The sequence below is a fragment of the Panthera pardus genome, unplaced genomic scaffold (assembly GCF_024362965.1).
Source record: "Panthera pardus isolate Hobbes unplaced genomic scaffold, ASM2436296v1 HiC_scaffold_3, whole genome shotgun sequence".
Taxonomy (NCBI): domain Eukaryota; kingdom Metazoa; phylum Chordata; class Mammalia; order Carnivora; family Felidae; genus Panthera; species Panthera pardus.
This window is the reverse complement of record NW_026526876.1, coordinates 49,346,552-49,370,930: the sequence shown is the minus strand read 5'-3', so window position 1 is coordinate 49,370,930 and position 24,379 is coordinate 49,346,552. Positions and strand designations below refer to the sequence as shown.

Genomic DNA, 24,379 nt, shown 5'->3' with positions numbered 1-24,379 from the left:
TTCTTGAAGCCCCTGTTGACCTCGGGTGCTGACACTGGGCTGTGATTTGGATTCTTTTTCAGAGGATTGTTTCCAGGTGACCAGAGAGGCCATGCTTCATTTGGGCATTGACATCCCCACTCAGAACAACATCTTTCAGGTGAGAAGAAAAGGCATACCTCTTACGTTTGGTAGATGTGATGAATGGGCAGCCCCTTTCATAGGCCCCTTCTCTGAACTCTGAGGATCTAGGACTTTAGGCCCCACTGTATACTTTCTAAGGAGTCAACTATCCTCTGTGCACCTGAGCCTGGACAGGGAGTCAGGGTGGACAGAGCATAGAGGACAGTGATCAAGTGCACAGTACTGTATTATAAAATCTAGCACAGTGGCCCGGGGGACAGGATGAGGTGCCTGGGTCAGTTATCACTGCAGTGATCAAAATAGAGAAGTGATGCCACCACATGTTCATCCAGTGTATTCAGATTTTAAAATCATGCTCATACCTCTTAGTTATTTGGTTTTTTTAACAGTCCTGTGTATATGGAGATTTTTCCCATTTTGTGCTTGAGAAAACTAGAGAGGTAAAGTAACCTCCCCAAGGTCAGACATCACCATAGGGCAGTTTGTACCAGGTGTAGTAATTCTAACTTCTGCTTTCTTTCCTTCCTCTTGGATGGAGTGCTGACCCATGTGACCTGGGCGCCTCTCATCCCACTAGTGGCCTCTCTTCTCCCTTCTGTCTTTGCTAACTGGGCTCACTACTTCCCTCTGCCATCACCTCCTCACCCACCAGAACAACAGGAGGGGGATACATAGGATAGGCTGGCAGCAGATACGGAGAAACCCCTGCAGGGAGATGGCAGTACAGTGGAAAGTGACCTCTACCTCTGGATTGGGGCTGCTCAGGCAGGAAGGGGATCATGGCCAGTATGGGCACCATCAGGTTTGGCCACAGGGACAGCACATGGGAACAAGCCCAGGACAAGTGGACAACACCAGGGTCTGGACAGGAGTGTTGGCTTGACAGTATCATGACCCTCTACCCATTGGGCACAGCAGTCTTCTTCCAAGGTAGATTGTGGCCTGAAAGCTGGTATCATGTGGAGATACCCTGCCTGGGACCAGACAGGGATGGTAGGAGAGGCTCTGCTCTCCCCATAAGGGTCTAAGGGTTCCCCAGCTGCTGGACATATGAGTCTCCTCTCTATAGCCCCTGGAGACTCATTCTTATGGATCAGTGAGTGTACAGGCAAGGGAACACCCACTATTAGGAGACCAAGATCACAGATCCTATCCTGGACTGTGCTGTCAGCTGCCTAGCAGTGCTGAGAAAGGACCAAAGGGAACCAGGGCCAAACCCCCACCAGCCACACAGAAAGAGCCTGGTCCACAAGTAACAGGAGTGGTGTTCTCACAGTTTGCTCCTGGAGGAGGGGAGGCACAAGGACAGACAGTGGGTGACATAGGAGCCCACTGGCTGCCCTGGGAGACATCTGAAGTCAGACTACATGGATTCTCATCCTGCCTTTCTCTTTTACCACGTCTGTTGCCTATAGGCTTGTGATTTAAAGATTTTATTTTTTTAAGTAATCTCTACACTCACCGTGGGGCTTGAATTTACAACCCCAAGATTAAGAGGCACATGCTCCACTGAGCCAGCCAGAAATCCCTATAGGTTTGTAATTTAACATTTCCCTGTGTCATTTCTGTCATGGGCATCAATTGGGAGTTTCTGTTACTATTTTGTTCTCATGATTATATTCATCAGGAGAGGGGCCTCTCCCAGGCTAGGCTTCAGCCCTTGAGAAGGTGCTCCTGTCATGTCCTCTCCTGTCTGCTCAGGTCCTGGCTGGACTGCTGCACCTCGGAAACATCTGGTTTGCTGACTCTAAGGATGAAGCCCAGTCCTGCCAGCTGATGGACGATGCCAAGTGTGAGAACAAGGATGGGGGTCTGTGTATCAGCTTTGGTCACACACCCAGGGAGCAGGGTATGCCCTGTCTGGAAAAGGGCCAACACTGGTGGGACCTGGTGGGAGGCCAGAGGGTGAAATTTGGAATGTGAGGATGCCCTTGATGAAAACATGGATGTTACTACTTACCCCATCTCTGGTGAGGCAAACAGCATCATCTCTGTTTTACAGGTGAGAAAACAAGAGAGGGTTTATAAAGTGATTTGCCCCACATATGGCAGTGTGGACCGGGACATATAAGTCCTGGGTTCAAGTTCAGTCTCTGCTTTGGGCAAGTCTCCTCATGCACCAGAACCTAGGTTTATTCTGTCCAGTTGGGTGACTTCACAGTGTCTTGTAAAGAGGGCTTTTTGGATGGAGGGTGATTTGTCCCTCTCAGGCTCTATCAGGACATCAGCCTCACTGCTGCAGCTTCCAGAAGACCCACTGCTGGAGACACTGCAGATTAGAACCATCAGGGCAGGCAGGCAGCAGCAGGTATTCCAGAAGCCCTGCTCCCGAGCCGAGTGTGACACTCGCAGAGACTGTCTGGCCAAACTAGTCTACGCACGGTAAGCACTCTGGGCCCTGCCCTCCTTCCAAGTTCTCCCCCTCTCTGGAGTTGGATCAGACACCATCATGCGATAGGCCCAGGCCCATGGTGAGGGCTTCCAGATAAAGCATATGAATGGACAGCAGGGAATGAGTGGCTTCTGGGTTTTCCCCGAGCTGGGCCTTTGACCTTAATTCCAGAGTACTCTGCATGGGGAAGTTGCCACATTCTGGGCTAGATTCAGCTCATTAATGAAGTATAGGAGCCTGCCCTGCCCTTGGCCATGGGTGAGGAAAGCCTGCTTAGGTCTTCACTGGCACATCAGGCCTCCAAGCTGATCCGGGGTTCTCAGAGTTCCAGGTTTAGACCTATGGGTGAATAGGGTCCTCAATCTCCACGTGACCTTATACTTCATCTCTTCATGTTACCTGGGGAAATTGATAGATGGTAGGGCCAGAAGTGTGGCCCACAGTCTCAGACAACACAGTGTGCAGCAAATGGGAGTCCACAACAGGGTGAAGGTGGGGGTCCTGGCCTTTTCCTGGTGGGTTATTTTAGCAGCTCCACATTCTGGCCATGTGGTTAAGGGTGGTTTCTCACCCTGGGTTCTAAGTAAGGGAGCCTTGGGTACCAAGTAAGGAGTCAGGGGACCCAGAATCCTCCAGAACCATGGGTCAGAACACGTGTGTATGTGTATGTGTGTGTGTGTGTGTGTGTGTGTGCGCGCGTGTGCATGTGTGTGTGCTCATGGGAACCTGGGCACCTGGGGAGAGGGTCCCCCCCCCCCGTTCATGAACTTCTTTAAGAGTCAAGAGCTTGAGAAGCATTACTGAGGGAAGAAGATCTGCTGAGTTGAACATTGCCTAGGGCAGCTTGGCTCAGACGGATCCCAATTCAGGAAGAGACTCTTTTCCCATTGCCTTGAAGCTAATTTCATGCCAAAGACTTTTAAAGCTTGTGTCAAGTCACTGTAAAATCGGTAAAATAAAATATGATGATCATAGATCGTGTGAACCTCTAACCGTAGAGCACTTCATACATAATCAACATCAGATCATTGTAACACTAGGTCACTTGTTTTCAGTGCCTCAGACAGGTACTTGGAGCCCCTGGTACAAAAGCAGAAACCCTTAACTGACTGAATTGCAATAAACTGCAGAGCAGTCACTTTAAGAAAAATCGTAAGAAAGAAATTCCTTAATAGTATTGTACATGTCACCAGCATAGTAACTGCCTTACTGTCTCAGGGTGGGGTGCTCCAGAGTGCAGAGTACCCCTTGGCCTCAGGTGACTCGGGGCCTGCTTATGCAGGACTAAGGGATGTGGCAGGGTCTTGAGCTCTAGGTGCCACAGGTCCAGTTTTCAGGGGTGTCCAGTGAACTCAGTTCTTTGCAAACTCCACCTAGGCCTTCCCGTTCACCCCTTCCCTTCCAGTTAAGACACTAGCTGGGTGTCTGGCCAAGTGACTGATGGAGTCCCATTCCCTGTCTAGCCCCAGAGTCTACCAGCCATGTGTTCAGTCTTGTTGGGAGGACAGGCTGGGTTTGTGCATCCTAGGCACATGCATGACCACAAGCCTGCATTCGTAGTGGGGCAAAATGGGATGGGCAGCAAATGGGAGGAAAGGGTTTGATCCTTTGGCCTGTCTGGCTGGGAATACAGGCCCTTCAGAATGTGGCACCCTGGCTGGAGGAGCAGTTTTGCTATCCCTCAGGCTTACCTGACCTCTCACCAGAGTCCTCTCTCCCTCCACCCCCACCCCAACAGGCTGTTTGACTGGCTGGTATCCGTGATCAATAGCAGCATCTGTGCAGACCCTGACTCCTGGACCACTTTCATAGGTAGCAGGGGCTCACCCTTTCAGGAGCACTCCTTCGAAAAAACAGTCCAGTCCAGTGTGCAACTCCAGGCAGCTCTTTTCCCTTCTCTGCACCCCCATCTCCTCATTGTCCACCAGTGTCTGGGCAAGGGTGTCTCTGTGTTCTCAGTGCCCACATCTGAGCCATCTGTAGCTCTCCAGGCAGACTCAGATGGTGTTTTGTCTGTGAGGGCCCCTCCTCTCCCCTAGAACTGTGAGGGGATAGGCACAATGGCTAGATTAGAAGGGATTTGGGGGACATGGTAACATGGTTGGAACTGGGGTGGGGTAGTCAGGTGGAGGAGGAAGTAAAGCTCAATGATGTGAGGTTTGCTCAAGAGACAGTGGAATTCTAGATACCAACAGGGCTGGTGAGATCAAAGCCCTCTAAATTGAATTGGACACGAAATGTTCCCTAGGCTGCCCCTCACACCTTATTCAGCCTTTCTTCCTGCTTTGAATTCTGAGGGGCCATGAAGTAGAGATGCGACCCACCCCAGGGCATTGTGTTTACTGTGCCCACTGCTGGGTGTCCTGCTCATTCAACCTCTCCAGGGTACCAAGTATGAGGTTTCACCCTGGACTCCTGTAGTACCCCTGCCCCTGCTCCCTGCAGTGGCCCCATGGGTTCTGCCCCATCCTCTCAGGCCTGCTGGATGTATATGGATTTGAGTCATTTCCCAGTAACAGTCTGGAACAGTTGTGCATCAACTATGCCAACGAGAAGCTACAACAGCACTTTGTGGCTCACTACCTGAGGGCTCAGCAGGTGAGAAGTGGAGTGCTCCTTCCAGGGTCTGACCCAGAGCCTTTAGTTCCTTATTTGATGCTGTTCTGGAATATCCTGTGGTACTGAGGCCAGCCATGGATGACCTGTCTGGGCCTCAGATCACAGATGCTTTCTCCTGCCACCCAACTGCCACCTTTGGTCCCCTAGGAGGAATATGCAGTTGAGGGCCTGGACTGGTCCTTTGTCAACTACCAGGACAACCAGGCCTGTTTGGATCTCATTGAGGGAAGCCCCATCAGTATCTGCTCCCTCATAAATGAGGTAGGGTCAACTAGTATGCTAAGCACCAGAGTTGGTCTCTGGGCTTTTCTGGGGCCTCAGAGACCATACTAGGCCCTCTCTGTGTGTCTCTCTCTTCCCATCTGCCAAATGGGTTTGCTAATCCCTATGTTCCTTCCCTCTCAGGGTCACTATGATGCCTATGCTGCTGGTGGGGGGCGGGGGGGATCCATGATGGTTGTGGCGAGCCTGTCTCATATTTGTGGCTGAGTGTCCATTGCATCCCATGCAGGAATGCCGCCTTAATCGGCCAAGCAGTGCAGCCCAGCTCCAGACACGCATCGAGAGTACCCTGGCAGGCAGTCCCTGCCTGGGCCACAACAAGCTCAGCCGGGAGCCCAGCTTCATCGTGGTGCATTATGCAGGGCCTGTGCAGTACCACACGGCAGGTCTGGTGGAGAAGAACAAGGTGGGGGCTGGGCCACGGCCTGTGGGGGCCTGCGTGAAATGAGGTGTTGAGTCATTGCTGCATATACATGGAAGATTCTTGTCTTGCATTCTCTCTCTCCTGAATATCCTCCCAGAATCCAAGTCACCTCTTTGGCCTACCTGCCTGACATCTCTGCTAATCAGGCATAAGCTGCCCAGAAATGACCCATGTCACAGTGGGTCTCCCGTAGAATCCCTTCTTCTGGGGCTTGGGTGAGCAGGGCTGGCAAACCTGGGGACAACCCTGGTAGCACTCCACCTGCCCTTACCTGCTGTCCTTGTCCTTTCCTAATAGGACCCTGTCCCCCCTGAGCTGACCAGGCTCCTACAGCAATCCCAGGACCCCCTACTCAAGGTGCTATTTCCTATGGACCCTGAAGAGAAGTCCCAGGAAGAGCCCTCTGGCCAGAGCAGAGCCCCTGTTTTGACTGTGGTGTCCAAGTTCAAGGTGGGTCCTGGGGGTGCTGATAGAATGTGCTTGATTCACTCATCAATCTCAAATATTTACCAAGCACCTCCCAGGATTGGTGGTTTGCTGGGGAACATTGACAAGTGAGTAGACATGGTCCCAGTCTGCACGGAGTTGGTAGCCTCATGAGGAAGACCAAAACGGAAAACCAACAAATAGACATAACTGACATGACAGGAAGCCTAGGGGCTTATGGGTGGCACAGTGGGCCTCTCACCCACGGCCGATAGGGTGGTCATGGAGGAACAATAGTTACATGAACCTCTGTGTCCCGGTCCATTCCTAGTTCTCCAGCTTCCTGCTCAAGCCCTGTCCTTGGCTTACAGATTTGTCAACCTCCTCCAGCACCTTATGCTTTCTGCCCTCAACCCTTGACATTCTGCTCCACCTTCCTGGGATGCCCCTCCCTTGCCTGTACCACTCCCTGCCCCATCCCCAGCCCCATCCCCAGCCCCATCCCAGACTCCCACCCTCCACACCTGCTGTCTTAGTTGATTCCTTCTAGTCCTTCAAATTTCAGCCTAATCATTACCTCCTAGTGGAACCACTTGGTGGAGCCCAGGTTCGGTTAGCTCTTTCCTGCCTAGCCTCAGACACGCTACTGAGGGGGTGCACAACACACATTCGTGTGACCCCATCAGACCCTGGGTTCTGCGCAGCAGACTGACTATGTCTGGGCTTAATGAGAACAATTGTTGCCCGAATGAATGGCTTCTGAGATTGTTCTCTTCCAGGAAGATTGTTTGGTGAGCGGGGGTTGGGGGCGGGGGAGGTGTGGGGAGTGGAGACCAACCAGGTACAGATCACAGGTCAGGAAGGTCCCTAGAAGTGGAGGTGAGGGGCATTGGGAGCTCAGGCAAGGAGGGTGCATGGACTCAGTGAGCACCTCCCATAATCATCCCAGGGCCTGGGAGGATATCTGTCTCAGGGCTGTGAAGACCGCCAGGGGGTGTTTGATGCAGTCACTAACCAGGGCCCCACTGATGCCCACAGGGAGCCTCAATCTGTCTGGCTCCTCATTCTCCCCGCTGCAGGCCTCCCTGGAGCAGCTTCTGCAGGTTCTGCATAGCACCACGCCCCACTACATTCGCTGCATCAAGCCCAACAGCCAGGGCCAGGCGCACACCTTTCTCCAGGAGGAGGTAATTCACTGGGCCAGAGCTGCTTTGTAGGGAGCCCTATCTGGCCAAGGCCCTGAAGGGACGAAAGGCAGAACTTCGGCTCCAAGTGGAGTGACCAGAGCGAGTCTCTTGGGTTGAGTTTGACACTAGGGCATCTTGCGCCCCTGCTTTGGCAGGACAGTCATGTATGTTCTTGTGGTCTGTGCATGGCACAGTGAGCTAGCCAGGAAGCCTCCACTGCATCTTACATTCTGCTCACCAGTCCATGTGCCCTGATGAGACTGAAGCTGCCCGGAGGATTGGGTGATTAGCTGAAGGGTCTGAATCATCTTGCAGTCTGTGCACAGTGTGGCCACTTCTGACCAGAGGTAGAGTTTTTTTCTAATTTGCACAAAAGTTGATGGCCAGCAGCTGCCCTTTGTTCAGGGTACTGGGCTCTGATGGGGATGAGGCATGAGTGCTGGATGCTGGAGTGTGTCCCACAGTCAACTGGCCTTAGGGTTTACGGCCAGGATTTCTCCACTAAGGTCCCAATGAATCTTTACAATTTAACCTCTCCTGCTCCTCAGCTTTGATTTACCCCACTGCCCACAAAATATAAAAATAAATAAACAAATTGGGTTAGGCTGCATCATAAGGCAGAGTCTCTGCACAGCTGGGAGTGGTGAGACAGAAGTAGGACCAGCACTTACCTCCACGGTATCAGAAGCAGGAGAGTATACCCTCATCAGTCAATCATCAAGACAGCCTGCAGGTTCACACGGACCAGAGCCTCAGAGGGCAGGAGTGGTATTTCTGGTCTGCTGGTCCCACACCACAGGTGCCCACCCTGTCTCCTCACCAATGCAGGTCCTCAGTCAGCTGGAGGCCTGTGGCCTTGTGGAGACCATTCACATCAGTGCCGCTGGCTTCCCCATCCGGTAAGTGGGCCAGGCCCCACAGTGGGCAGGGCCAGTGTTGGGGTGGAGCTTGGGACTCTGGCGTGACAAGACCTGCCCAGCCCAGAGCAGGATGTGGAGGTGAAGAGAAAGAGTCAGGTCTGCAGAAGTCAGCCTGGAACTCAAGAGATATCACTTGTTCATTTATCCATTCCCTTTCTGTGTACTGTTTTGCACCAGGCACTGTTGCTAGCATCAGTGAATAAGGAAGGTGAGCCTCTGCCTCTTGGGGCTTACATTCCTGTGGAGTCAAGAACAAGAAGTATTAAGTTGATCAGTGCTAGGAAAGAGACAAAGTGCTGCTAGGTAGACTAATGGGGAAGAGGATCTTTGGGCTGGTTGGGGATGGGCCCCTCTAAGCAGCTCAGACCTCTGGGGAGGGAAGGGGCCAACCTGGGAAGATTTGGGGGAGGAAACAGCAAGCACAAAGCTCCAGCTTAGGAACCGAGATGCTAAAGTGCCTGCACATAGAGAAATGGGGGGAGAGGGGCCTCAGAAGTCCCATGAGGACTTGGCAGTTTTTCCAGAGGGCTGGGAAGCTGCTGGACATTGTGAGGAGAGAGTGCTGTGCTCTCATTCATGTTCTGTGGCTACCGTGTGGACGTTGGACACAGGGTCAGAAGAGAAGGGAGAAGATGCGTGAGGAGGCTGTTGCGCAGGTGTATAGGCAAGATGGTGGCCACAAGAGGGTGGCAACCATGAAAAATGGAGAGACATGGGTTAAATTGGACTGTGGTTTGTGATAGAATCAGGACTGTGGGGTGATTGATCATGGGATGTGGGCAGGGGAGCAGTCAGCTTCCAGGTTGCACACATAACTCCCAGGCTTCTATCTGAGGCAAGTGGATGAATCAGGAAATCCTGTCCCTGAGATAGGATGTCTGGGGAAGGCACAGGCTGGAGGTGGGATAGGAGGGGAGTCAGGAATGTGGCCTTGTCAGGTTTGCAGTGGTTATAAGACAGGCTTGGGGCCCAGAGCTTTGGGAAGTGGAGGGTACATGAGGATCTGTCCTTGGTGGGTTATAACACCATGAGCAAGGAGGAAATCACAGTGGGGAGAGAAGAGGGGTCTGAAGCCATTCACTGAGCAACATTCACATTTAGAGAGTGGGTAGGTAGATGACGAGAAACCAGCACCAGCAACTTGGGAGTTGTGGGTGAAGGAGGAAGCCAAGCTCACAGGGGTCCTGGGGGCTGAGAGAGCTGTATGGGGACAGGGGTCAGCCGGGCACCTGCCAGAGGCCAGTTGCTGGAGCCAGTGGCATGGTGTTTGCTGATGGCTGCAACAAGAGCCACACTGGAACAGTGTTGGGGACAGAAGCCAGACTCGGGAGGAGGAGGTATAAATACGTACAGGGTGTCATCGGCTGTTTAAGTGTTGAGGTGAAGGGGAGCAGAAAAATCAGGAGGAAGCAGGGGATGCTGTGGAGTCAGAGAAGCAACAGATGTGGCTGACTGTATGAGTGATCCAGTTGGGGAGGAGCCAGCAAGCCCCTTTCGAAGGAGGCAGGCCAAAAATCCCCTACTAAAAGAGTGAGAAGCTTTGTTTAGGTAGACCAAGGCTGTAGAAGAGCAGGTCCAGTTTAAAATGGTCTCCACTGTGTAGTCTCTCCACAACCACAACCTCATCCATTCAGTGGGCACAGTCATGGTAGCACCTCGCTCAGTTGTTGAGTAGATTAAATAGAGTAACTCCCGTTAGCCCCAAGTGCTGTCCCAGGCTCACAGCTGTCACTTCATTGTTTTCTTCTGCCTGCTCTGGCTTCTAGAATCCCTCACCAGAACTTCGTGGAACGATATGAATTACTGAGAAGGCTCTGTACTCGCACATCCCCTGGATCCCATAGCCCATCTCCTGATGAAGGACATTCAGGTGAGTGGGGCCCATTTGCTAGTCATTTGTTCAAGCACAGTTTACTGAGCACCTGTCCTGGGCCATCTCAGGGCTAGGGGGTTGGACATTCAGAGAGGAGTAAAACACAGCCCTGTCCTCGAGGTTCTTGGTTCACTGGGGGAAACAGACTAAAAGAAGACAGACAGTGGAGAATGATGATAGGCAGAGCTAGGAACAGAATGCTGTGGGTAGTGCTGGGGAGGTATGAATCAGGCAAGGCTTCCTGGAGGAAGTGGTGTTTGAAGACCAGTGGTATTAGCCAAGTGAAGGGCATTCCACGGGACAGGTAATTGAACAGAGGCCTGCAGGCAGGAGACAACACTGTGTGTGTAGAACTTGTAAAGGCAGAGAACAGTTGGAGGTGAGACTGGGGTAACAGGCAGGCCATGTCACAGGAGCAGAGCTCTATTCTCTGGGCAGATGAGGACATCTCAGAGGAGGAAGGGAGTGATGTCAGCCATATGCTTTCTGGAGACCACTGTTAGGGGGCCCATGGCAGGCCTTGGGAGTGAGGTTGTTAGGTTGGCCAGAGTTGAGAGAAGGTAGCGATGTGGGCACTGTGGGCAACGTTGGGAAGAAACTGGTTAGACTATGCCTGGTTGGTGGGGGAGAGAGGCTTGGGGGTAGCTGCTGAGCTCTGCAGGACTGACTTGAGCTCCAGGTCCCTACAGTCATCCAGTAGAAATGTCTGCCAGGCACTCAGCAAGCCCTAATATCAAAGGAAAGGTCTGGCCCTTGGCCCCAGTTTGGGGGTTATCAGCATGTAGGGTAAGACCCTGGCATAGGTGGAGGAGGAAGAGGCCAAGGACAGAGTATAAGACCAATACCCAGTAGGACCCTAGCCCAGCAGCATCTGCTTACACCCACACAGCCTTACCTTGGGGCTTGTCAGGCCTGGGACAGTCCTGATTTCCCTCCTCTCTTGGGCTTAGTTTTATCACTTTCCTTTCATTCTTTTTCTCCACCTCTTTCCTTCTCCTCTCATGATTTGCTCTACTGCTCTGTGTCTTGTGCCCAAAGTCCCATTCGCTCCTGGTTGATTTTGGGATTTCTCGTCTGCGGCGTCTTCTTTGGCAGCCTCTGTCTCCAGAGAGGCACTGGGCAGCAAAAGGTGGTCAGAGCCCTCAGGTAAATCCTCCCTCTACAAGAGCCAGCTATGCACAATGTGACATGGGGACCTGCTGGGCCTCCCTGGGACTGGGAGGTGTTCTCCCTTTTCCCATACATGGCAGGGAGTTAAGGGGTGAGGGGCTTAGGGAGTGGTCCACCTGCCCTGCTTGGCCCTCGGCATATTTGGGGCCTTGGAACAGATGCTGGCTGGTTGGAGGTTGGAATCCAGGTACCAGCTGCCCTTTGCTAGCTTGCCTAGGGGACCCACAGAAATGGAGGCTGTGGGCCAGCCACAAGTGGGGTTTCCGGTATTCCTCAGAATAGCCAGGGGCCTGAAGAATAGAGGGGTCACCTCTGCCCCCAAAAAAGGTGGAAGTGGTTAGAGGCAGGAACAGCAGCAAAGAAGCCTATGGAGTATGGGGGAGACCAGAACCAGTTTCTTAAGTCCACAGAAGCATGTAGATGACCAAGAGCTGATGAGACCTCTGTCTCCCATCCCATAGAATGGTCTCCACATACCAAGGGAGCCACACTGCAACCTCTTCTCCAGGACATCCTCCATACTCTTCCAGCTCTAACTCAGGCAGCAGCCACACCTGGTGACCCAGCCGAGGCCACACCAGTCCCAGTGCATTGTGGCAGGACCAAAGTGTTTATGACTGACTCCATGGTAAGCTGGTTTGTGATGAGGAGGGTAGTTCACTAGCTGCATGCTCTGCTTAGCAGGACAGAGTGTGGGTTCACCTCAGGGCAGTGGGAAGAGAGGCTGCAGACTTCAGTGGATACCCCTCCTCTCAGTTGGAGCTTCTGGAATGTGGGCGTGCCCAGGTGCTAGAGCAGTGTGCCTGCTGCATCCAGGGAAGCTGGAGGCGACACCGGCACCGCAAGCAGGAGAGGCAGAGGCAGGCCGCCACGCTCATCCAGGCAGGTAGGAGGGGTGGGGCTCTTGGGCACACAGCCACGGTTCCAGGCCAGCAGACGGACCTGGATGCAGTCCCTGTCAGCGGCTGCAGACCTTGCACACTACAGGTTTCCTGTGAAATGCTGCTGCTTGAACCCCCATATACTAAAGCTGTGTCCCAGCGTCAAGACCTTGACAGCACAAGCCTATGGTACCCTGGGACTTGAATCCTGATTCACCTCACCCATAGTGTCTCTCCAGTTTAATGGAAGCCAGGTCACACCACAAATAAGGGTGGGGTGCTCTCTAGGCAGCAGAGGCTAAAAATTTGCCTTTAATTCCCCTTTCCCAGACCTAGAGAGCAGTTTATGCCGTCTTCCTTTGCCTATATGATAAATCATTACCTGCTGAGTGTAAGAAGGTAAAACTGACCTTCAGTTTTGATTCATTAAAGGAAGAGATACAGGAACCATGTTCACAGCAGTCTTATTTTGAAAATAAAAATACTAGAATAACAACCCAAATATCTGACAGCTGTTATTATGGACCGCTCTTATGATGCAGCTAAGAAATCTTTTTTTTTTTTTTTTTAAATGTTTTTTATTTTTGAGAGAGAGACAGAGCATGAGTGGGGGAGGGGCAGAGAGAGAGAGGGAAACACAGAATCTGAAGTAGGCTCCAGGCTCTGAGCTGTCAGCCCAGAGCCTGATGCGGAGCTTGAACTCATGAACCACGAGATCATAACCTGAACTGAAGTCAGATGCTTAACAGACTGAGCCACCCAGGAGCCCCAGCTAAGAAGTCTTTTTGAATAATATTTTAAATTTAACCAAAACTACTTCTAGTATCTCGTTCAAACCAGGATGCCAAACCACACATCAAGGGCGATGCCACCTTCCTCAGGCATGTTTCTGTGTGTATAAGCATAAAACAATTGCATAAGGAAACATTATAGAACCGTCTGGGTTGGTGAAATAACAAGATTTAGATTTGTCTTTAAACTTTTTAGTTTTCTAGAACCCAAATATTAATATTTAATGGAATAGTCCTTTTTCTGAATATGATGGTACCATAAAGAACCAGAAAATGCTGAAATTGCAAGAGAAGGAAACAAAAATTGCCAACCAGTCTGCCATCCAGTAGTCATTACCTTTACCAACATGTGGGTGCATGGTGGGGTCACCATTTGTGAATTCATAAAGCCAGCAAACAAATTCAACTGAAGACTCCCCAGATAAGAGATACTTCTTGTCCCCTGGGCATTGCCCCAGCCAAAGCCTGAGGCAGGTAAGCCTCCCAGCTGCCTTTCCAGGTAGGGTCTCTCCCAGTCTAAACAGTGTGAGGGGTGTTCTTCAGAGCCAGGTTTTCTTGAGGTATTCTCTTTATTAGCTCCTTACCCTACATAGTGGCACAAGGTAGCCATTCATTGAAAAAGTATCTATTCCAAACTTCTTCAGCAGATTGGGTGTTGCTGCAGAGCCAGGCTACTAACAGTTCTAAACATTTCATTTACTTCTTTGTTTCTGGGCAAAACACCTCAGCCATTCGTTCCTGGTTAGCTCGGAAGCACATCCAGAGAATGCACGCAGCTGCCACGGCCATCAAACGCACATGGCAGAAATGGAGGGTGAGTATCTGACTCCAGCAGTCAGGACAGGCAGTGGGTAGTCTGGTATCAGGTGGTCCCAGGGTGGAATGCTGACCCTGCCACCGCACACTGGTATGCTCTCTTGTATAAAATACCACCGACACTGCAGGGTGGTTTGGACACAGAAAGAGTGGCATAAGTAACTCTGGAAATATACTAAAAACCACGGAATTATACACTTTAAAGGGGTGAATTTTGTGGCATATCAATTAGATCTTAAGGTTATTATTTTTAAAGTAGCACATGTAAGACCTAAGTACATCTGCCTTGGATGTAAAGTTCTGCCACATGGTGCCAGTCTAGTTGAAGGTATCTAGCTGTTCACCAGCCAGGTGCCCTTCAGTTTACCTTGTTAAGCTGTTTTATTAAAGACAGTTTTGGTTTCCCTTAAGAGAGCTAATCGATTGAAAGCTATAAAGTGGCATTCTTTTTTTAAGATCAGAATGGCCTTCCTTGCTTCTAAAGAACTGGATGGTGTGCAAGAAAAACACGTGTCTCAAGTTCCCCTTCCCTTGGGCTCCCTCCTGCTGCCCCAGGCACAGACCAGCCTCTTGGAAGCAATAATCCGCCTCTGGCCCCTGGGCCTGGTCTTGGCCAATGCAGCTGTGGGTGTACGTGGCTTTCAGAGGAAGCTGGTGGTTTGGGCCTGCCTCCAGCTCCCCATGGGCAACCCCAGTAGCTACGCAGTCCAGACGGCACAAGAACAAGCTGGTGTCACATCCATCCGAGCACTGCCTCAGGTAAGCTGTGTGACAGGATGGTGGTCCTGCCCACCATGGCTCTGGGTCCCTTGTAGAAAGCAAGAGGCAAAGCCCATGAGTTCCCAGTGGGAACAGGACTAATGTTAGGACCAGAGCCATCCTGATGCTGCTCAGGAAACCAGAAGCCTGCGCGTCCCAGCTGGCTGCAGGCGGGTTGTTAACCATCATTACAACTAGGAATTTTCCAGAGCCCTTTCAACTTTTTAAAAACTGCCTCTGAGTGTTCTAGCATCTCCTCTGAATCTCTACTTAATTAGTCCCACTTTTTAAAAATTTGGGTTATGATGATAGCTTATTCCCTCAAATAGCACTGGGTTTAACACTTTTGTCAAATTATCACTTGGTTTATCTCCTGTTCCAGCAGAGCAAATGACAAGCAGGTAAGTCTGTGGTCCAAGAGCTCTGTTTCTATAGTATGGGCAGCCAGAGTAAAAGTCAGCCAGCGTAGAACATGGGCTAATACTCACCTATTACATGGGGTCACAGCAAGGATTAAGTGACACTGACAAGGCAAACAGAAGGAAACAGTGAATTTCCATACCAGAGGAATTACTCTAGGGCATAATCTGGATGAAATCTCCCATGACAGCATGCAGGCCAGCCAGAGTATAAACAGAAGTGTAACTGTTTGCTCTTCCAGTTGTAAACAGTTTTACGAGTATGACAGTTAATAAATACTCCTTGTAGGGGAGAGCTCCCTTGTGCATCACACAGAATGGATGTGAAATTCTGTATTTTAATATAAAATTAAATATTTGGACTCTGGACTTTGCCACTGGTTTAGAATGAGAAAAGAACGTTAACTGAACGATACCAGTACTTGTCCATACCTGCATTTCTAGCATTTGCTCTAGGCACCCGTACAGCTGGCACTCCTAGGAACCAGAGGTAAGCTGTATCTCTCTCCCTAGGGCTCGATCAAGTTCCACTGCAGGAAGTCTCCACTGCCTTATGCTGACATCTGCCCTGAACCTTCACTCCACAGTGTTACTGGCTTTAATCAGATTCTGCTGGAAAGACACAGCCTGGGCCACATGTGAGTTATTCTGACATCCTAGCCTCACTAGGCTGAGCAATCCTTCAGTGCCTTTGTGTCCAAAAGGCCTTTTCCTGCCAGCTGCCTTGCCAAAGACATTCGATCAACACTAAGCTGCCAAACTACTCCCACAGCAACATTAAGTACACGTGAACAAGTGACAGCTCCCGCCCGCAACCTAGAGCTGCCACAGCCACCAGTGGCATGGGGCTCCCATCTACATCTCAAGCCCTGACAGGTGTCATGGGTTGGTTGCCAAACCAGGACTAAGAAACCTCAGGGCCACAGAGAACTTCCCACATTTTACTACCTTCATAGATCCGACTCACTGGTGTGGTTCATCACTGCACCGGGGCACTTGCGATTCCCTGCTAACAGAACAGGCCATGTCAGCTTGAAGTTAACCCCAAAATTTCGACTGGGTTATTTGCATTTAGTTCCTTTAAAAAGAACAAAACCTTATTTAGTATGTTGGTTTATTTAATGTAATTTCAAGCATTTATGACCTAGGGATGAACAATGCAATTTACCAGAAAATAACCGTATCTTGATTTTATTTAGCAACAGTGAGCAAGTTTTAACTCAAATGGGTATAAAACTTGACAAACAGTATCGTATGTGATGTCTAACCTGTACCCAAATTAAAACATTTAAAGACAACCACCTAAATGTCAAGTTCTCTCTCCATAAAGGGTTTGCCATGTTGAGTATCCACATCTTATCTGAAATCCACACCCATGGGACTTGAGATAAAGACTTCTGCAGCCTACCTTAGGTCAGTTGGCCTGTACCCTGGAAGTCACACTCCTGCTCAAGGCCCCACACTAGCTGTTCTCCTGGGAGGAGGAGCGGGCAGGTTCTGAGAGCTATGCACATGATTGAGCAAGCAACACAATAATCTATCTTAAGAATCCTTATCCTGGGATGGTTCCACAATCCATAAACAGCAGTCAGCAAACTCCACAAACAAGGGCTCCTGCATGTAGACCCTCATGAGCTTTGCCTTGTACCCCTGATTGAGGCTGACCATCAACTGTCTAAGGTGTGGACTGAACAGGCTTCTTTTTTACATTTATTTTTGATAGAGACAGAGCACAAGTGGGGGAGGGGCAGAGAGAGAAGGAGACACAGAATCTGAAGCCGGCTCCAGGCTCTGAGGTGTCAGCACAGAGCCCGATGTGGGGCTTGAACTCACAAACTGTGAGATCATGACCTGAGTCGAAGTCGGACACTTACACTTAACCGACTGAACCACCCATGCACCCCTGAACAGTAGGCTTCTTAATGCTGCAGACTCCCCTTAAAAATGAACAAGAAAGCCAATGTGAGTTCAGTGGAACAGATGGAGATAGTTAAAAGCTAAATGTATCTAATGTAATAAATATCAAGAACTGTATCCCCTTAACCTTTAAAACCAAGAACTGAACCAATGCTTCACTTAAATAAGGTGAGATCAGCCTATCAGACGATTTCCAAGTTAAACGCCATCACAGATTCTTGTTCATGACACCTCTGTAAATAGTTTAACTTTAGGCCATTTCAACTAGGAAAAAATAGCTTACTGGGATAAATACAGAAAACAATAGCATTAAGCTGTTGGCATGTTTTTGTTCTTCATAGGCCTGAAGGTTCTCACTGGGTAAGGACAGTTACACTACATACCCTGAATGTTGTTTAAGCAAGTGCTTGATCCTCACAAAGCAGGATCAGTAGCAATGAACAGACACTCATATCTGCGTGTTTTTGCAGTTTACACAACTTTTCATATCTACCCTCATATCTCCGCTTCACCCTCAGTATAACTAATCACTACCATGGGAGTGGGTGCCAAGCAGAGTCAGCCTACGATGAGAACAATGAAACTCCCATCTATCTTTAGGAATTACACTGGCCCACTAATCACATACACAACTGCTATAAGGGCTGACCGCACAGTCCTACACAAACGCTGGGCACTGTTAACACCCACATCCCTCTGAAAAACCAGATCCTGGGATTGCCCTGTCCACATTAATGGCTAGACTATATACGGAGCACTGGGGACATGGGAATAAATGCAGGCCCTTGCCCTACAAATTAGTGTGGGAGAGAGAAATTACTATAAAATGAGTGGTACATTACAAGGCCCCATGGAAAGGTGAAAAAATGCTTACTTCTGAGAAAGACAAAAAGTGAAGTTTAGATAAGGAAGGGTAACCTGAACCAAGGCCTGAAGGAGGAGAATTTTGCTAACCCACAAAACCAGTAGGATTCCAGGGCAAGAGAATTGTAGGCAGGCTGGGAGGTGTTGAAGCCCTGAGTAAATATTCACAGAATCATGCAACTGAAGGGCTCTGCATGCCATACTCAAGTGCAGCTGACCCTGAACAACAGGCTTGAACTGCACAGGCCCACTTATACAGATTTTTTCCCATAAATACAGTGCTGTAAGTGTATTCTCTTCCTTATGATTTTCTTAACATTTCCTTTTCCTATTTATTGTAAGAAGACAGCATATAATACATATACAAAATGTGTTAATCAACTATGTTATTGGTAAGGCTTCCAGTCAACACTAGGCTATTAGTAGTTAAATTCTGGGAGAGTCAAAAGTTATATAGATTTTCAACTGCATGATAGTTGGGGGGGGGGGCATGCAACCCCTGCACAGTTCAAGGATCAACTATTTATTAATAACAAAATCACATTCTACACATTGGATTAAATATATCAGTGGTTGACAAAGAAGTAAACACAGCACAGACTTACCTAAATTCTTTAAATTCTGCAAAGAAACTGTCCTCTTCCTCATCACTATTGAGAAAATCATCTATAGAGTCATCATCATCTAAGGAATACAGAACACAACTAATTAGGACTAGAAACAAAACCTAGATGCCAGATTTTAACAACTACTGCAGTAGATTAACAATGTGCACACAAGTGACAGGAGTAAGTAGGTGTAGACAAAACAAAAGTAATTTTTTCTGGAATTTATAACTGTACCAACATTCCTCTTTTTAGAACGGGAATGAAAGTGAAAGCAAAGAATTGGTGACTTTAATAAATACATCCTAGTATTCACATATTGTTCTACATGTTTCTGTGTTCTTTAGGCCAGGAGCCTGATTTTCTAATTCCTATCACCCCAGCTCCCCTCACTATGGCTCCAGCCTGATCAGGGGCCAAAAAACTAGGTGTTCTATAAAAACCTGCTAACATGAATGCCCTGTGCTTTCATCATGGCCAGAAATTTCTGGCACTGCCTGAACCCAACAAAGAAGTTTCTCAAAGGGCAGAAACAGGCTATCCCCATGCTGTGAATATTCAGACACCAGAAGGGACTGCTTTCAAAGACTGGCATGACACCCAGGAGATACTGAAGTCTGGATGGATGGATGAGATGACAGCCCACTCTCCCAATAAATCCCAAGGAGCCCCCAGCAGCAGGAAGGTGACCTATGCCAAAGGCAGCCGCCCATCTGAGCCTAGCTCAGGTGAACTGACAGCTCCAGCCAGGCCCGTGGAGGGAGAAATGAAGCCATGACTGGAGAAGGATCCTGCCAGCAGGGTCCACCCCTCATTCCCAAACTACAGCTACAGCATTTATCCCCTCTGCCCCCCTTGTTTCTTGTCCTTAACAATACCTTCAGGCTGCTCTATAATACATAACAGGTGCCCCACTCCTGGTGCTCCAGGCTAAGGAAGGTGCCATCATTCCTGACTCCCTGCCCCAACCCACATCTCTTTCCTTTCGGCTTCTTTTACCTGAAACCTTTTCCTAGGTTGGCTGGTTTGAAATCAACCAACCCACCTTTGTCTTCTGCAGGCTTTATAGTTTTTGCAGTAACAGCTGATCTTTTTTTCTCAATAAGAGTTTTAGAGTTGTACTGCTCTGAAAGAGACACAAATCAGATGCACGTCACTTGTACTTTAACGACAAGGCCACATCTCTCCACCAAGCCAGCAGCACCTAGGTGGGAAACTTATGTTCCAGGTAAGGGATGTGGGTAGGGATGAAGATGGATGGATGCAAAGGAAGTGAGGGTTCAAATCAAAGGGCAGTATCCAGAAAACAAGCAACCCTGAGCTTGGCAGAGGGTAGAGGAAATAGGCCTCATGCACCCGAGGGTCCATCCCCATTCTCCTTACCCTGCTGAACTTAACAGGGCTTTCACCAAGATCAAGTGGCACACTGACTTCAATTACCAAACTATTTTCTCAGCAGTTTCAGATACCAAATTTGCATGTGCCACGTGCCACTGGGATTACACAGATGGAAGTCATCAGGCCCACCTCAATGGGCTGAGTCTTAGGTATGGTGGCTAGAGAGATGGAGAAGAGTCTGATCTACATCACCTGAGAGGGCTGGGAGACAAAGAGGAGGCACTGCCAGGTGGAAAGAGCATTCCTGGCAGAGGGAAAGGTCTATGGCTGGACCAGACCCCTGAAAGAATAGGGTCAGGTGCAAGGACATGGTGATAAGCAACTGCCAGCTGTTTGAGAGGGCAGGCCTGGCAGGAGGCTGGGGCCCACACAAGTGGAGGAAGAACAAAAGACTGCCACACAGAAGATTGGCCTTTCTTCCCAAGACCAGTGTCTCTCCCTCATCAAGGGCACTGTGGTATTCAGGGCTGAAATGGTGTGAGTCTCACACACCACAGGGTGTTTATCTGAGTCAATACCAATTGCCAGAAGTGCCCCCAACCCTCATCAGCTACTGTGAAACAGAAACATTGTAACAGTGCATCTCCCTAGGGAGAGCAATACCCAAGTTAAGAACCACCAACTAATTTCCTTTGCTAGAGTGGCTGGAGTTTTCAAGGGAATGAATTACTCAAATGTGCACTTCAGGAAAAACCTTGGCAGCAGCAGGGCCACACAGTTAAAAGATCCAGATTACCCCAGATTGCCTTAGGGGTTCTTGGGCCACCCTGGGCTGCACAGCCAGAGCAAAGCCTACCTATCCCGGCTCCACAACCCTATTTCCAGCAAAGCAGTTCTACTTCCTTCCTGTCTATCTTGAACCAAAAAGTTTCCTTTGAAAATGCTCCAGGGACATTAGGGGTAAGAAACAAAAACGGGGAGGGAAGCAGCTTGAAAAGGACCACTGAGTCCGAGTCTGGAAGGGAGGACACTAGAGGCAAGAAACCAATGAGGAACTTTAACAAAAGAGTCAACCCAGCATAAGGTCGTTGGAAAGAGTCCCTGAGGGCTAAGAGACCCCAAATTGGAGTTAAAATGTAGACTAATCACTCTTTACCGTGAACAGATCTACCTCGTTTCTAACAAAACATTTTAAAGGAAAGAAAACGTTCTTGTTAACCTCAGCAAGCGCAGCTTCTGCGTCAGAATACTAAGATGAAGAAACTACCAGGGTCGACTCTGACAGCCAAAGCAGTCCACTCACTGTTTAAAAAAAAAAAAAAAAAAAAAAAAAAAAAAAAAAAAAAAAAAAAAAGGGGCGCCTGGGTGGCTCAGTCGGTTAGGCGGCCAACTTCAGCTCAGGTCACGATCTCGCGGTCCGTGAGTTCGAGCCCCGCGTCGGGCTCTGTGCTGACAGCTCAGAGCCTGGAGCCTGTTTCGGATTCTGTGTCTCCCTCTCTCTCTGACCCTCCCCCGTTCATGCTCTGTCTCTCTCTGTCTGAAAAATAAATAAATGTTTAAAAAAAAAAAAAGTCTATAAAAGAAAAGGCAGAGCAGAAGTTTTCACTGTTCGAAACCCGAGGAAGCATTCACAGGTAGAGGTTCCCCCTGGGGCGAGGCAGGGCTTGACGGGGGTTGCCAGCACTCGGGAGTTCAGGTGGGGGGGGCCAGGGCCTGACCTTTGTGCTTCCGGAAGCATCCCACGGAGCAGCTGCAACAACAGAGGCCACGACCTCGTCGGCCCGGAAAGCAGCGCGGACCCTCCCGCAGCCCCCGCCGGGTCCCCGAGCCGCCCCGCAGGCTCCACCCGGCCTCCTCCCCCACGACCCCCACTCTTACTAGGGCACACGGCAGGCGGGGCAGCGGTATTTGGGTTTCTCCAAGCAAATCACGCAGACGACAGCGCTACTATTCAGCGACGCCATGGTCGCTCCCCAGCCTCACTCTCACCCGCAAGCGCCAGTCTCTGACGAAGGGTACCACGTGCACGCCCTTTTTTTTTCTGTTTCCTTAACCCGGACCAATCGGCGAGCAGCACTTGCTGGCAGTCAAAAGCAATGGATCGATCCTGCTCATTGCTCCAGTCCTGATAAGTAGACAGTCGATACACTCGATGTGCATCCAATAGCTGCTTTGGCTTCCAGGATTAGGTCACAGTTGTCGTCGGAGAACTTGTTATGTAGCCTTGTCCCTGTCTCTAAGGTACTCTGTGGCTTGGAGCAAGTCACTGTCACTCTCCAGCTCTGTTGCCCCACATGTAAAAAGAATACGTAGGACTAAATGTCCTTTACCTTCTGGCTTGGACTTTCTGAATCTTGCAAGAGCACTGGGTTCTCACCCCCACCCCGGCCCCCCACATCTCGTTTGCTTATGTCTAGCAAATGAGAAGTCCATACCCTGGCCAATTAGATCCATCGGCTAGATCGAGTGACGTACATGTGCTTTTCCCAGCATAGGCCCTTTTTCTCTCAGGGAAGAAAGATGAGACTTGACAACTGCCAAATGTTTATTGAGCTCCAAGTGACAGCAGTGCACTGCCCAGAGGCTGGGTTGGGGACACCCAGGCAGTAGCAGCCACAGCCTCTTCCCTCTGGGAGTTCAAAGCTTAGACCTAAGGCAGGAGAGAGAGGTGAAAGAGAAGAGACTCTGTCTTAGGGTCCTGCCGGTGTTAGCCTGCACTTGCACAGCCCTGAGAGAGTGCCTCTTCAAATTTCACAACATACACTCTTCACTTGACTCACCCAAGTCACAGCCCTGCGTGGGATATCTTGGTCAGGGAACAGATGAGTGAGCTCTGGCCCAAAGATGGGGACCTGGCCTAGTAAGTCTGGATAGGTGAATTGTGATAGGCCTTGAGTGGCACCTCAGGCTTTAGGAATAGACGGTCATGTTTTATTGACAGCTTATGTCTCCTTGAAGCCCTCAGTACTGCCCAGCCTAACCAGGGCTCCCACCCCACATTGTGCCCACCTAGGGCCAGAAGTCATTCTCACTCCTAAGTGCCTCCTCCTTTGTGTTGGCCCATCAGCCCACAGGATCCCACTACTCTAAGGGCCCCACATGACTGTCATTGTCTTTGTGGATAAATCTGCTATGGCTAAGGTAGCTGTTTAAGTCTTGGTTCAAACCTCTCCCTGGCTATGTGACTTTTACCCTCTCTGAGGATCCTTACCTGTTAGTGTGGATTTTCAGGTCTATCTTCCTGAGTTGTTGAGAAGCATAGAGAACACCATGTGTAAAAATGTTTGTAATTTGAAGCACTACAGAGGGTTATTTATGTGATATCCAGAGTCTGTAATTCCTGGAACTTGGGTCCAAACCTTATAAGTGCAGGTGTCAGGCCCCAAGTCCCTCAAGGCCAGGGTCGCAAAACTCAGTCCCCTCGAAAAGGGTTCTGCCATCAGCCTCTATGGGCCACAATCAGGTGGGCAGAACAGTTATCCATCCCTCCCTTGGCTTTGCCAAACTGTCCCTAGGATGCTGTCCAGTCTTTAGTGTTGAAGTAGCATGGGTCCCTACCTGCCTTGGCATGCAGTTGCCCCTGTGTAGACCAGTACTGGCCTGAAATCTAAGACATGTCTACCCTGACCCAACACTCAGAAGCATTCTCTGGCATACATACCAGAGCCATTCCAGAAGGTCCACGCATACCGGGGAAGGCCAGAGAAGGTCAGTGATTTGTCCCGGCCACACTTGAATCCTGTGCCCTGTCTGGCACCCAGTAGAAATTCTCTGAGTATGGACATCACCACTGCCCAATCCAGATTTTTCCTGTGAGTTGTGTTTGGAGGCTGAGACCATGGAAAGTCTCCACAATTTTCAGGGCTCAACCCCATCTCACCCATATCCAAACCATGCTGATTCCTCTACCTTCGGGTCCAGAGATTATGACATCAGCAAAAAGTGAAAGTTTCTGGAATTTCTCCCATGCACACTCCTTGCAGTAAAGATAGCCTTTTACTCTGGGAGACCCCCCCCCCCCCAGCTCCCCCAGACAGCCACACCCCTCCTGCTCCAATGTCCAGGAAAAGAAGTGACTTAGCTATGATGGTGATGAGGCTGGGGAACACCAAGAGGTCAAGCAAGCCCAGGATAGCTCCTCTTGGCAGTGGTCAGTTGAGAGAAAAATGACAGGTATGACTCCAGGCCCAGCAACTACATGTCCACACTGACGAAGCTATGCTTAGCAGCATGCTGGTTCTCCCTGGACGCCCACCACGCCCATCCTAGCAGCTGTCTAAGGCTGCGTCGCGCCTCCCCGTGTATGATCTGGAGAGGGGTGAGGTAATAATCAAGGCAGAAAGGTTTACAGAGCTCCACCATCGGGCAGACGCTGTCCAGCGCATTCAGAAGACCAAACCCAAAGGCTGGCGCTGTGCGCGGAGGTCCAGGCCCGGCACCCAGCACCGCCAGAGGGCGCTCCAGGCCCAGACTGGTCCTGGAGTAGGTGTGCTTCAGCGGAATTGGAGTAAACTCCACCCCATTCTTGGTTGGAGACAAGGCTGTCTCGCAGTGCCAGGAAAAGTAAACCCAA

General features: G+C 49.9%; 2 protein-coding genes and 1 pseudogene across 8 annotated transcripts in view; 1 reads left to right on the top strand and 2 right to left on the bottom strand.

Moving 5' to 3' along the window:
* Positions 1-16,383, top strand: part of MYO19 (myosin XIX) — a 31,578-nt gene extending 15,195 nt beyond the window's left edge. For 3 of the 6 annotated variants that reach the window (XM_019424044.2, XM_019424045.2, XM_019424050.2), the window contains 16 exons: positions 63-139; positions 1,825-1,972; positions 2,334-2,505; positions 4,254-4,327; positions 4,992-5,113; positions 5,282-5,395; positions 5,646-5,822; positions 6,138-6,290; positions 7,346-7,453; positions 8,282-8,352; positions 10,140-10,243; positions 11,878-12,044; positions 12,173-12,302; positions 13,817-13,902; positions 14,361-14,663; positions 15,596-16,383. In XM_019424044.2, the coding sequence (XP_019279589.1) occupies positions 63-139; positions 1,825-1,972; positions 2,334-2,505; positions 4,254-4,327; positions 4,992-5,113; positions 5,282-5,395; positions 5,646-5,822; positions 6,138-6,290; positions 7,346-7,453; positions 8,282-8,352; positions 10,140-10,243; positions 11,878-12,044; positions 12,173-12,302; positions 13,817-13,902; positions 14,361-14,663; positions 15,596-15,724 (2,135 nt within the window). In that variant the 3' untranslated portion in view covers positions 15,725-16,383. The remainder of the gene's footprint in view (positions 1-62; positions 140-1,824; positions 1,973-2,333; positions 2,506-4,253; positions 4,328-4,991; positions 5,114-5,281; positions 5,396-5,645; positions 5,823-6,137; positions 6,291-7,345; positions 7,454-8,281; positions 8,353-10,139; positions 10,244-11,877; positions 12,045-12,172; positions 12,303-13,816; positions 13,903-14,360; positions 14,664-15,595) is intronic. The other 3 variants (XM_019424046.2, XM_019424047.2, XM_019424049.2) reach the window with 2 other exon arrangements.
* The window catches only part of PIGW (phosphatidylinositol glycan anchor biosynthesis class W), a 40,750-nt gene extending 18,966 nt beyond the window's left edge, over positions 1-21,784 (bottom strand). Inside the window, exons 1-2 of one of the 2 annotated variants that reach the window (XM_053892791.1) lie at positions 21,685-21,784; positions 8,125-8,611 (exon numbers count right to left, since the gene is read on the bottom strand). The gene's annotated coding sequence lies outside the window, so the exon portion shown is untranslated. Of the gene's footprint in view, positions 1-8,124; positions 8,612-9,724; positions 9,893-21,684 lie in introns of those variants that run through there. The other variant, XM_053892789.1, reaches the window with a different exon arrangement.
* LOC109261342 (zinc finger HIT domain-containing protein 3-like) lies at positions 13,139-21,795 on the bottom strand (annotated as a pseudogene).
* Positions 21,796-24,379: the final 2,584 nt, after the last annotated feature.